The sequence below is a fragment of the Penicillium malachiteum genome (genome assembly GCF_028827825.1).
Source record: "Penicillium malachiteum strain IBT 17515 chromosome Unknown utg000002l:1.0-8849297.0:1.0-8852440.0, whole genome shotgun sequence".
NCBI lineage: Eukaryota > Fungi > Ascomycota > Eurotiomycetes > Eurotiales > Aspergillaceae > Penicillium > Penicillium malachiteum.
The window spans coordinates 2,034,518-2,046,586 of NW_026643095.1; the positions used below are offsets into that span (position 1 = coordinate 2,034,518).

The 12,069-nt window shown below is 48.0% G+C and overlaps 3 protein-coding genes across 3 annotated transcripts; all 3 read right to left on the minus strand.

The window, feature by feature from the left end:
* Positions 1 to 677: 677 nt before the first annotated feature.
* Positions 678 to 3,606, minus strand: N7483_003802 (GTPase-activating protein RGD2; the record flags this gene model as incomplete). Its single annotated transcript, XM_057087239.1, has 5 exons — positions 678 to 1,696; positions 1,752 to 1,937; positions 2,001 to 2,096; positions 2,157 to 3,306; positions 3,385 to 3,606. 5 exons carry the CDS (start codon positions 3,604 to 3,606, stop codon positions 678 to 680), a joined length of 2,673 nt encoding a protein of 890 aa, XP_056947068.1.
* Positions 3,607 to 5,024: 1,418 nt separating this feature from the next.
* N7483_003803 (amino acid permease GAP1) lies at positions 5,025 to 6,937 on the minus strand (the record flags this gene model as incomplete). The annotated part of the gene is made up of 3 exons (XM_057087240.1): positions 5,025 to 6,087; positions 6,170 to 6,587; positions 6,652 to 6,937. 3 exons carry the CDS (start codon positions 6,935 to 6,937, stop codon positions 5,025 to 5,027), a joined length of 1,767 nt encoding a protein of 588 aa, XP_056947069.1.
* Positions 6,938 to 10,781: 3,844 nt separating this feature from the next.
* On the minus strand, positions 10,782 to 11,392 carry N7483_003804 (RNA-binding protein LSM5; the record flags this gene model as incomplete). The annotated part of the gene is made up of 6 exons (XM_057087241.1): positions 10,782 to 10,817; positions 10,875 to 10,938; positions 11,082 to 11,109; positions 11,166 to 11,204; positions 11,261 to 11,317; positions 11,368 to 11,392. The coding sequence occupies 6 exons, from the start codon at positions 11,390 to 11,392 to the stop codon at positions 10,782 to 10,784; spliced, it is 249 nt and encodes an 82-aa protein (XP_056947070.1).
* Between the last annotated feature and the right edge of the window lie 677 nt (positions 11,393 to 12,069).

Here is a 12,069-nt window from a genome sequence, read left to right on the forward strand (position 1 = left end):
TCCCCACAAATGAAACTGAAACTTGAATGAGACTTGTTAGTACAAGAAATCCTGCCAGACTCGGACTCTTGCCGATATTCCATGGCTTCCCCGCAAGATATGCCAACATGTACTATGTAATACGGAGTAGTAGTATTCGGATTAAATGTTTCAAGTTAGAGTAACAGAGAGAGAGGAGCACGCTAGATCAGACAGATCAAACTAAAATGTTTAGGTTTACCGATACAAGAGTACTACAGAAGTCTCGAATCATACACTGCCGGATATGCGTGGGTAAAGAATTGAAAGTATTCACTTGTCAGAATTCGTACATATGCAAGAGAAGAATCAAGTATACATACAAGGTTACAAAACCAAGGGAGCGGTACAAAAGAGATGCATAAAAACATGAAGAACAGAAGAAAAAGATTGAACATGAGAAAAGAAGACCAAAGGGGTTACTTTGGTATTTGACAACATTGAAGTCGCACACAAGAAGGCAGGAAAGAGGAGGGTATGTATGCATGCATGCATTTAAAGGGCATGACGATGGCAAATCAAAGTCTTAAAAGGAACAAGGGAATTTCAATAATGGAATGGAATAGAAAACATAAAAAAATACCTCGAAGGCTGTGCGCTGTCTATACAAGACCTTCGAGACTTATCGTCCTCTCTTCAAAACTGGGGGTTGCATCATTTTAATCATCCATGGGCTTGTCTTCCAGAGTTACGCCCTTAGGCTCGCTCTCCACGATGCTGCTGCGGTTGCTATCAGTGCCTGTGGCGCCGACGGCGGACCCGGTAGGGAAGCTAGAAAGACTTCCCAGACCCGGCTTGCGGGTGTACCGAGCACCTGCAGAGCGGGGGATAGAGCTGCGCTTTTCAAATTCGGTAGATGTGAGGGCTGGCGTGGGTGTGGGAGTAGGAGAGTCATCTTCGACGGTCTCCGGAGGCGGAGGGGGGCTGTCAGAACCCGACGAGAGTCCTGAGGAGAGTGTGGTGGCACTAGTCACAGCCGCCGAAGCCGGTGACTCGGTTGTTCCGTTGGTTGCAACGTCGGTGATGTTGGTATTCACAGTCGGGGTATGCTCAGAGTTAGTCGGGGAGCTGCTAGCGGTAGGAACATCGAGACTGATGCCACGGCCGGTGGTTCGGCGCTCGGCAGGGCTGGTAACGTTGATGGGGAATCGTCCGTTCTCGGATGCACCGCTGGAGCGGTCACGACGGTGCCGTGAACGCCCGGTCGGGCTGGTAGCTCGGCTACGGTTAACAATGGCACGCTGACGAGCCTCCATGGCGGCACGACGATTGCTCTCATCGCTGCTGATCGCCCTCGGGCGGCTGGAGGAAATGCTGCCCATAGCGCTGGTTTGGCGCTTCAGCTCACCAAAGATGGTATCTTTGTGAGCGAATAGATCACGGATGAGGCGGTAACTGTGACGCTCATCCATAGTGAGACTGCTCTCGACACGAGGTCGCAGAATGCATGGCGACATGACCTGTGCGAGAGCGGTAATGTACTGTTCATCAGCTGAAGTCAAGTCAATCAGGCGTGTGAAATGGGTCATGATGGCATCAAGCGTAGCAATGTTGACGAGACGAAGTTGTCCAAGAGTACTTTGCAGGACCTTGATTCGTCCCTCTTCCGTGGTCTCGTGAGCAGTGGTCGAGTAGATTGTTTTGACGATCTCGTAAACTTGCGAAGAAACAAGAGAGTCTGTGTATGGTTAGAGTGATATTGCAAGGACCTTTAACATGGGTAAGAGACGAACCTGGCAATTCAAGAAGGTACAATTTCAAAACGCTAGCAACGGTGGGTATTTCAAACTTGGGAAGGATTTCAAGATAGTCCGTTTTGCTGTTGTTCAGAGCGCTGCGTAGCTGGTGTGTGTGAGTCAACTTAGGGTTGTGCAGCCAAATGGCGCGACGGGCCTCGTCACCCTCAAGCTCAGGGTAGCCTATAACCAGCAGTCAGTTTCAAGCTGTTTGGGGGCCTGTAGATCTAGCCAGGGCAGACTTACGGTTGTCCAGATAGGTCAGAAGGGTTGTAACCAAAATTGGAACACGTTTGCGGTCGACCCGAGCTCTAGCTTCAAGATCAACACCAAAGTTTTGTTCTGAAGTACAGTTAGCCACTTTGTGTTCCAAGTCTGTCAAACTAGTTTAGTTATGCATACCTTCGACTGAGCCATAATAGTTCTCGTAGGCCTGTACACGTGGAACAAAGCCACCTGTACGGTAGTTCTCCAGCAGGTATCTCAAATCGCCCAACGGCTGAATAGTCTCCTGGTACAGCATCATATTATCGACGGTGCTCTGGAGGTTAGGAATAACGTTGCTGATGGCACCCGAAAAGTCGAGGACCACAGCCTTGATAGCCTTGAGACGATCCAGTTCACACTGCTCCATAAAGCGCAAGTTGTCAATGACATCTTCCTCAAGACGGCAGCGAATTTGATCGAGCTTCCGCACAGCGCCCTTGTAGCGCTCGTCGGCCTCAATTGCTTCTCTGCGCAACTTCTCTGCTGGAGTCTCATTGGGGTAAGGGTTGTTGAGAGGATTCCAGCCAGCGATCATCTCCGACACCGATGAAATGGGCGAATCGTTCCCATCTTCGCTCGATGCCGCAGAGGTCACTCGCATCAAAGGCTTCTTCTTCTCCGGAATACCGGTAATCTGGAAGACCCTGGAGCGCCACTGGTAGTTCATCTTCGAGGAGTTGGCAAAGACACTACCCATGTTTCCAACGAGACGCAAAAAGCCGGAGTCCACCAGATCCTGTCCAATACGTTCCGCCTGGGAAAGAGTCGAAGCGTTCATGTAAGTCTGAACATACGCGACAATGTCTGCACCCGTAGAGACGTTCTGGTATGTACCGATAATAGGCACCTTAGCCTCCCCGAGTCTGATATTGTTCAGCATGTGGAACAACAGCTTTTTCATATCCTCCGGGGCGAAAATGCGATCTCCCAGTTCGACAGGCTCTTCCTCCTCCTCCTCTTCCTCGGTGGGAAGAACGATCTTCGGTGTTGGCTTAATCTTGGGGCTAGTATCGGGGTCCTGGAAAGCAAGCTTGTTCTCCTCCTCCAGATCCTCTACCACCCGGCACTTGTTGAAGTAGTGACTCCGAAGCTTTTTGACCAGCTCAACCTGCTTCGAGTGTTCCTTGATCCGACCCTGCAGATTGTCGTGAGACGTTTGCACGCGGTATTCGTGCTGATCGCCCCAGCGACGGAAAGGAGCCACGACAAGTTCACGGATGTTGTTGGCGATCTTCTGGTGATTCCTGGAGGCCTCGATCATCTCGGTGCGAACACCTTCGTATGCCTAGAGATTAAGCAAGTTCGTCAGTCTCCGATCAATCAAAATGGGATTCTAGTAGAATATTCCATTTACCTTTCTTACACTTGCACCATCGTCTTTGCCGAAACCCGCGGCACTCAACCGATCAACACTTGGCGCAATATCTCCCATGCGGAGGCCATATTGCTCCTCCGCATCTGCCCGCATAGACGCTATGGCCAGAATCTGCTTGTTCTCCACGACACCCTGCTGCAACTTCCCATACAGGACCCCGAGGCCCGTGGCGTAGTCGGGTGTCCAGAATGAGTCGGCGAAACCAGGCATTTCGACGGCGTGGCCTGCAGGAATGACGTCTTGCGTTGTCAAGGAGATTGTTTAGGAGGAAATCGGCAAACGGATAAACGTCGGATTAAGGAAGGCTAATAGAACGATCGTAGAAACAGCGTGAGAATTCAGGTAAAAAGATCGTGATGGCGCAAAGCACAAGGAATGGGGTCAATCTGGGCGGGCCCGGGTTGAGCCTCCTCCGGGACGGGGAAACCAGCAATCAAGTACAACTGTTCAAAGTGGAAAGAATGATGGAGAGAGAACTGAAATCGCACGCCTGTTATATGCTGGTGACGTTGCGCTAACTGTTGGGCAGAATTGATGCTTGAGAGGCGGATGGGATCTTCCCCGGGGAATGCAGAGCGCGCGGCAGGTAAGCGCCAAGGTGCGGCGAGGGCGAAGGGGATCAAAAGGAGCGAACAGCAGCCAAACCAGGCGAAGAGCAAATTGGAAGCGGCCGACTTAACAGCAAAAGTGAAATGAAGGGACAATGAAAAGGGGGTTGAATTATGTTTAGCAGAGATGCCTGATTGTTGATGAAATTCGTGGAGAGCGTTGGTAATATTACGAGTACAGCTGAGTACACCAGATGGCCTGTGGCTCCACCACACTATATGGAACATGTACTATTTTTGGGAATTCTCGAAAATCTTTTCGAGGATTAAGATTGCGAGTCTTAGTTCTATTTCTAGTTCGGATAAATCTTGGAATTGATGATTCACCTCTTTTAAACGAGAATACGATTACGATTCTTTTTCATCAGAACAGAATTTGCTCTGACTCCGATCCGAGTCACACATTGTGCAATGTTGTTGAAGGCCCTTGACACCCGACTGTTCAGGCATACGTACTCAGCCACTTTGACCCCAATGTTACCATACCGTACCGCCCAATACCGGGCTTTTGACTCAAATGCTTAAGAGAATTGCAGATCTCTATGGTGTACGTAGGTGCCCAGCTGAGGTGGCTTTTACCGAACTTTGGAATATTTACCTGGAGACATTACTATGTTTCTCAACCAGATACTTATTATCAGTACCTAGGTAGTGCCAAAGGTCTTCAGGAACTGTACTACACCGGGGCATGTGTAGTAGCCCAAAGCCCAAAGCCCATGCGGATGTCCCGAGGTCCACATGTGTAGGGCTGAGGACAACCAGAATATTCGAAGCTTGAGGATAGAGATCTGACAGCCAAAATAAGCACCCAAATTATGTTACGCATTCTTCATGTAAGGCCTGAATTCTCATAATCTTCAAATGTCCCATTGAGAGGTCATTATGGTATCTGTCGTTACTAAATCCTAATCCGTAATCAGACTCAGAGAAATTTCGGGCGAGATCAGGGAATTAAAGGTATAACTCGAGGAAACAAAAGCATCAAACTGAATGAACAATCTTGTGCGCTCATTAACATGTTTAGCAGAAAAACTTGTAAACCTTCTTCCAGACAGGCCATTGTTTACGTTCTGCCTTCTCCTCTTCAATCAGGTCCTGAATATCAAGGTCACGACGACCAGTCACTAGATCTGCCTCGTGTGAGCGGACAACTTTAGTGCGGTACCAGAACTTGTATGGGATATAGAAGGCCAGAACAACAGGAGTGGCAAGGTAAACCGAGAAGAAGTTCTCCACGAGGGCCTTGGTTGACATTGATGCATAGCCAACTGGAGCAAAGCCGACCCAGAATTGAGCAATCAGAACCAGGCAGTTGAAGAGGAAACCGATCCAAGATCCGAGGACACCAGGCTGAGAGCGGAAGGCTAACTCATCGAGAGTGTGGCCCTGCTTCTTCCAGGCCTGGCGGAATCGAATATGGCAGAGACAGACAGAGCCCCAGGTGAAGATAGAAGAAAGACCTGAAATGGCCATCATCCATTCGAATGCCTGGGTCTCCTTACTCGACGCGGCAAGGAAGCAAAGCAGACCAAGCCCAGATGCGACGAGAATAGCCCAGATAGGACGTCCCTTGCGATCGATGTAGCCGAGGAACCCGGGGGCTTGGCCCTGCTCAGCGAGGGCGGCAAGGGTACGCGAGGATCCGTAGACGGAGGAGTTTCCAACGGACAAGACTGCGATCATGATCACGACGTTCATAACGGAGGGCAGACCGGAAATTCCGGCATTCTCGATGGCGATAACGAAGGGAGAGGCGTGGGCATCGGCCGAGGAGGCGCCGGTGACGAGACGCTTATCGGTATACTTGACCAGGAGACCAACGATGGTGAGGGAGACCACATAGAACAGCGCAATACGCCAGAACACCTGCTTGATGGCCGTTGGGAGAGACTTGCGAGGGTTCGCTGTCTCAGCAGCAGCCAAACCAACCAGTTCGGTTCCAGCGAAAGCAAAGGCAGCATTGACGAAGACACTGCAGACACCCTTGAAGCCATTGTTGAAAGCACCGGGATCATGCCAGTATTTGCCACCGATATAGCCTCCCTGAGGACCACCACCGCAGTTGATAACAATGCCGAGAATGCTAGAGACGACATTAGTATCACGAGCCAGATAAAAATACAGTCACTGTATCCTGTGTGATAGTCGTGGAGGCGGGCACATACATAAAGCCAAGGACAGCGACAACCTTGATCGCTGCAAAGACAAACTCCGCTTCACCATAACCGCGCACACCAAACAGGTTGATCGCGACGATCACCACCCAAAATATGATGACCCATGCGGCATTTGAAATTCCTGGACTCCAGTAGTCAATTGTGATTGCAGCAGCAACGATTTCTAATGGCAAGACGATAAGCCATTGAAGCGCATAGTTCCAACCCATAGCAAAGCCCCAAGCAGGGTCCAAGAAACGAGTAGAATAGTGGGCGAAAGATCCAGAAACAGGGAACAGAACAGCCATTTCACCCAATGCATGTACGGTGGTGTACAGCATGATTCCAATCAAAACATAAGCGATAACGACTGCGGCCGGTCCGCCTGCTGCGAGAACTGTACCTGAACCGACGAATAAACCAGTACCTATTATCGATTGTTAGTGGGGATAGCCCTTGGAGATACATTGCGAGGATATATTGAGTCGTACCAATTGAGCCACCAATAGCGATCATCTGAAGATGCCGACCTTGCAATTTACGCTGAAGGGGCGAGTGAGCGACATTCTGAGCTGCAGTCTCGAGATCAAATCCCGAGCCATCGGCTCCATGTTCGCGCTGAGAAATGATATGAGCGTTAGGGTCCCGTTTGAAACTGTCGATTATTTGTCGACCCAAACCAGCTTGGGTTGGGTGTGAGTCTCCATATGTAGGTAAGGTCTCAGCGCCTGTCTGCACCGTACTCTGCTCCGCCTCGAGCTTCTTCTCGCCCTCCATATTTGCGAATATTCTTTGATTTCACGCCAGATGGGAAGTGCTTTCAAGGGTGGGGAGATGTGGCGAGTTAATATTCAAAGTTATTTTTGGTAACTTTGAAAGGGCTCGAGTAAGGAGAGAGAAAGAAAGTTGAAAGAGGTACCGCTCATATACGAAGTGACTTTCGGGAGGGGAGAGGAGTTGATTTTAAACGACAGAGATTGGAATATGGGCCGAAGGACAATAAGCATTAGGTATTTCTCTCACGCAAAAATCCATCTATCTGTTTGCGCCACTAGTGGGACCCTTTGAGAAATAGCCTCTCTTTTACTCTCTACATTTAACTCTGCGCTTAGACCAAAAGAAAAGGTACTAAATGTCGCCTAGTCCTACTGGGATTTAGGTATAGGAGAGTTTTACCCCCGACTCCCCGAGTCATGGATATTCTTTTTATTGGAGAAATTCATATTCTCCAATATTTTAATTTACTTTTTTCGGTTTTTCGGTTTTTTATTATTTTTATTGTTTTTTTTTCCAGCTTCGAAGGATATTACTATCGAGATGATCATGTTGACCACTGTGGCTACTCGGGAATGACCGCAAACGGGTACCCCAGATATTCAAAATTTGGGATATCTCACATTTGAAATCCAAAGTAGAATTTCATAATAAAAAAATACTATTTCAGAAAACGCTATGTTTCATCCTAGGTGGTGGGGTGCCAAACGCCACTTATCACCTGCGTGATTTAGCTAAACTTGAATCTGTCAACGGGACGATCCCACTGTATATGGCTAACTGCATTTGCTGACCTTGAACCTTGGGATATCTCGGGGGTTTACTGTGTTGCTTACTTCTAAGGTTCTAGTACATATCCACATGGGCAATACCCTTGAATATCCGTGACTTAGCACATGGATTTCCTTTCTGATTTCTTTATTAAGGATCAAATCCAATATCCAAACCAAGCTTCCTTGGTTGATCCAGCAAGACAAGAATCCATGACCCACTTGGCCCCAATCTGTTTCTCTCTCCGCACTCAAGATAGACGATCATTACCAAATAAGAACCATCACCTCGGAAGTAGTGATAAGCCAGGTTAAAAGGGGGGCTATGCCAAGAAATTGGATTTCACCTTCAGAGAGGTCTAGGAATATCAGCTTTTTTCCAAGTACGGATGAAAGACAAGGATATCCGTGGCTGCTGAAGAGGGAAGAAGCCCAGCCAAGATCCCTGTTTTCGCCTATGGGAAGGCTTCCCGACGGGCTCCCGTTCTTATGATGCGCTTTGGGTCACAGGGTCTAGTGTCTTGGATAGTATTAAAGAAACATGAGACTTGAGCTTCAGATAGACTCCACTGAGGCTGGCTCTGTAGGTTCGGCGTTCATAGTGCACAACTCTCAGAATAGGAGTATGCTTTATACCTCGGGATCACCGAGGACTCTCATCCCGAGGCAACCCCAACACGAATGAAACCATGAAACTCTGTGCCTTGAACACTATTCTGATTTGTTTGGCTGGTCGGGTGGCTGGATGGCGGTCTGCCACTGATATGCATAGAAGCGCGGGAGAACCAATGCTGAACCAGGGGATTTGAAGGGTATCACAAGATGTAATGTCTATTCTCCGAATGATCATTCGATGGCAGTGCAGGGTAGTCATTCTGTCAAGGTTTGTATACGGAGTCCCCGGACCAAGTGCAGGGGCCATGTGGAATGAGAGGTATCTCATAGGCTCTCATATTTCTCTATGTTTCTGAGAAAGGCTCATAGCCTTTTTCTGGTATAGTGGCCAAGCCTCGAAGGCCCGTTGAACAAGATCGGGCATTCGGGCTTGGGGCGTTACGATCCATAGGATAATAAGTGGATCTTACGATTAATCTCGGGGCTGGATTGCTGCACATGTGCGAAGACGGTGGAACTGATAACGGTGGAGTCTACGGGAATGCTCCGTAAATGCGGACCTAGTTTTTATCAAAAGTCCCCATAATTAAGATAGAGAGATTAGATGACATGCAATAATTTCACCCTGTCATCATAACCATCGTAGATAGGCAGTTTATCTTCATTGAAGAATCATTCGGAGCTTTGCATGATCCCGGCCCCCAAGTGTGAGGATTATTTCTTGGCTTCCCTACCTCGCACAATGCTCATCATCCCGCCACGGCAGCTGATGGCGTTTTTAGACGCATCATCACTGGCTAAAGCTCCTTGTCGGACAGCCACCGTAGCATCGGGCTGAGGTGGCCACGTTGATCTAGTTCTTGGCTACCATAATCTCATGGCTTAAGTCTGGATACGGATTACGCCGCAGAGATGCATCAGTCGAGCTATCCAAGACTGGCGAGACTGTTCCATCGTCAGACTTGAAGTGCTGAAAATAAGCACCTCGTGTGCGCTGAGATAATACTGGTAGCTCAGAACGGAGTACTCTTTACTTAGTATACTCCAGGGTCGTGTGATGTCCGATTTCGCCTTCAGTGTAAATCAGGAGACCCGAGCCGACCGCTAAAAACTCCTAACATGCAGTCCAGGATTCCTTCTCCAGCTCCTTCAAATTCCAAGGTTTTATTCGAGACACATGTAACTGGAAATGAGCTCTTAGAAACAGCCAGTTATTTTAGAGTTGTTTGTCCATCATTTAACTCTCTGGTTAGAATGCGGGGATACGAAAGTGTTACCTAACAGTTTCCACATCGCGCCCGTCAGTCTGGGGAAATGGAACTTTTATTGCCTTGTCGCACGGCCATTTATCTCCTGTTTTTAGTAAATCTTCTTGCATAGCTGCCTACGCACGCTTCGCTTGTGACTTGGGTGGAGTTGAGTGGGTTGATGTCGGGGCGTCGGAGGTTTCTTCGATCGCATGTTCAAATGTTGTGTTTAATTTAGCTCAGTTCAAGTTTACTCCTATTCCTTTCAGATGTCTTTATGCCAAGAAGGAGAATAATTTGTTTTAGATGACTTGCATCGCCAAGCTTGCGATATCTAATTCTGGTTACTACCCATGTGCTCTGCAATATCATTCAACAGTCGAAGTTGATTGGACTGGCTTTTGTTTAAACCATTTTAACTGCATCCCAGACTATAATAATGCAGAAAACTGCAAACTTACTCCTCTATTTTCACTAGAAAATGTACTGACTAATCCAAACCCAGATTCAGTTGGAGAATGGCCTACAACGGGTGCTCCACCAGAAAAGCTTAGGGGGTTGTTTGTGTGGAGAAGTACGGGGTCGATGGAACGACGTCTAAATATGCTGCAGTTCAGCACCGGAGGATCTGCGCGTGGCACTGAACTACCCCAGGAACTAATGTGCAACCATGCACAATATCCACATAGTCTCTTGCCGATAGAGTTATGGGGAATGGCCACGAGGATCACCAGGGGAAGCCGCGAGCACGTCAGGAATCGCCAGGGGTCGCTGCGATTGGGCTGTGATAAGGGGAGGGCGAACGGTGTCTCTATCTTCGACTTATCCTGTGGCGTAGGCTTATCAGTCGAGACTAGTCGCTTGCGTATTCTCGAGATTGGTGATTGGTGCGGGGATAGGCCCCCTGCAGAATTGTAGAAAAGACACTCGATTGGACTCTCGTTGCGCAATTCTGGTTCAATGCGTTAATTGTGCTCCCGTGCGGAGGACCATTCACAATGCTCCATTTTCAGGCCAGTGAGTATTCGGTATAGCCTCTAGAGTGCACAAGGATGGGGGCCTGATAAGGCAAGATAAGATGACTGGCAAAGTGGCCTTCAAAAAATATGAAAATTAAGTCTGTCTATTGGACTTTCAGGTCGTTGCATTCGGTATCATAACACAAAAGAGGTTTTTTCTTCTTCTCATCATTCTGCAAGCTAGCTAGCAATGTGCTTAGCTAGATGTCGGGCCTTCTCCACCGGGGATTAACTGGGTCATATGTTAATTATGACATCTGGAGCTCGAGGTGTTGGATAGATCTCTTACCATGCAAATGTTGTTTCCGTTCAGTAAAAGTTTGGGAAGCTTGGTCTGAGCACCGGTGTAGTCGCTGTTGAATTGTTAGACTGGCAAAGAAGTGACAGATGAAGCATGGGAATGGTGAGAATAAGCCCACGGCCAATTTCAACAATCATCTACGCTGTCAAAATTTGGCAGGGTATAGTTTCCGATGCAATGTAAAGTGATACTCACAACTCAGTGACATCTTCCAAGACCATGTCTAGGTTCGAAATTAGACTGCTGTTGTTTGATATGGAAACATAGAATAACACTTACTGACGTAGTCGTCGAATCCGAGAAGGGTACCCGAGAACTCTTTTCGCGTGTTAGAAGCTTACTACAAAAATGATATCTCGGAAAATTTGACTGACCCTTGTCACCCTTCATGACAACCCAGATACGGGAGCCAACACACTTGTCAATAAGCTCTATCAAAATGTTAGTGGGGGTACCAAGGAGGTGGAGGATCGGAATATACCCAGAGGAAGAAGTTGAGAGGCCATGGTGATAAATATGGTAGTAATATGTTAAAGTATCACGGAAATTCAGTAAGGAGGCAATTTCTTGCACAGATTGAATATGTCAACGTGAGTAGAGATATACCAAGTCTCTCTCTCTTTCAGTTGATCTTTGGATTTCGGAAACTTGATTTTATCCGTCCCGAGGACACCATCCCCAATTAGGATTAGCGTGTTGCCCCGGACTTTCATTGCTCTGTTTCATCAGTGAACTCCAATTGCATTGTTGACTCGACTTTCCCTCTTACTATTTCTACTTATTTTCGTTCTGAGCAGAGAACAACACGGTACTTCACATGGATTGGCAATAGTTTCCTAGTCGGTTTTTAGGTGTTGTACATGGGCCCCCACTATGATTGCGGCACAATATGCGAACTCGGTTGAACCTTACAGCGGGCTTGAGGTCTTCAGTCTTGGTCCCAACCTCCGGTCGCAATGTGTCCGCAAATACTAGTGGAGGTTCCCGAAGAGAGAGTATGGGCTTGCAGAGGTACATACTCCCTGTCGAAGCTTCAATTCCAACCTTACCCGATTTCCAGCGTGCTAATCCAACACTAGTGGCCTTCTCCGCACGCTCACTCGTGGGACCCCTCACACCGAAGCCGTTCAACCACGAGTCATCCACAGATGTCGTTTAGGATCTGTGGATCAAATACATTCCT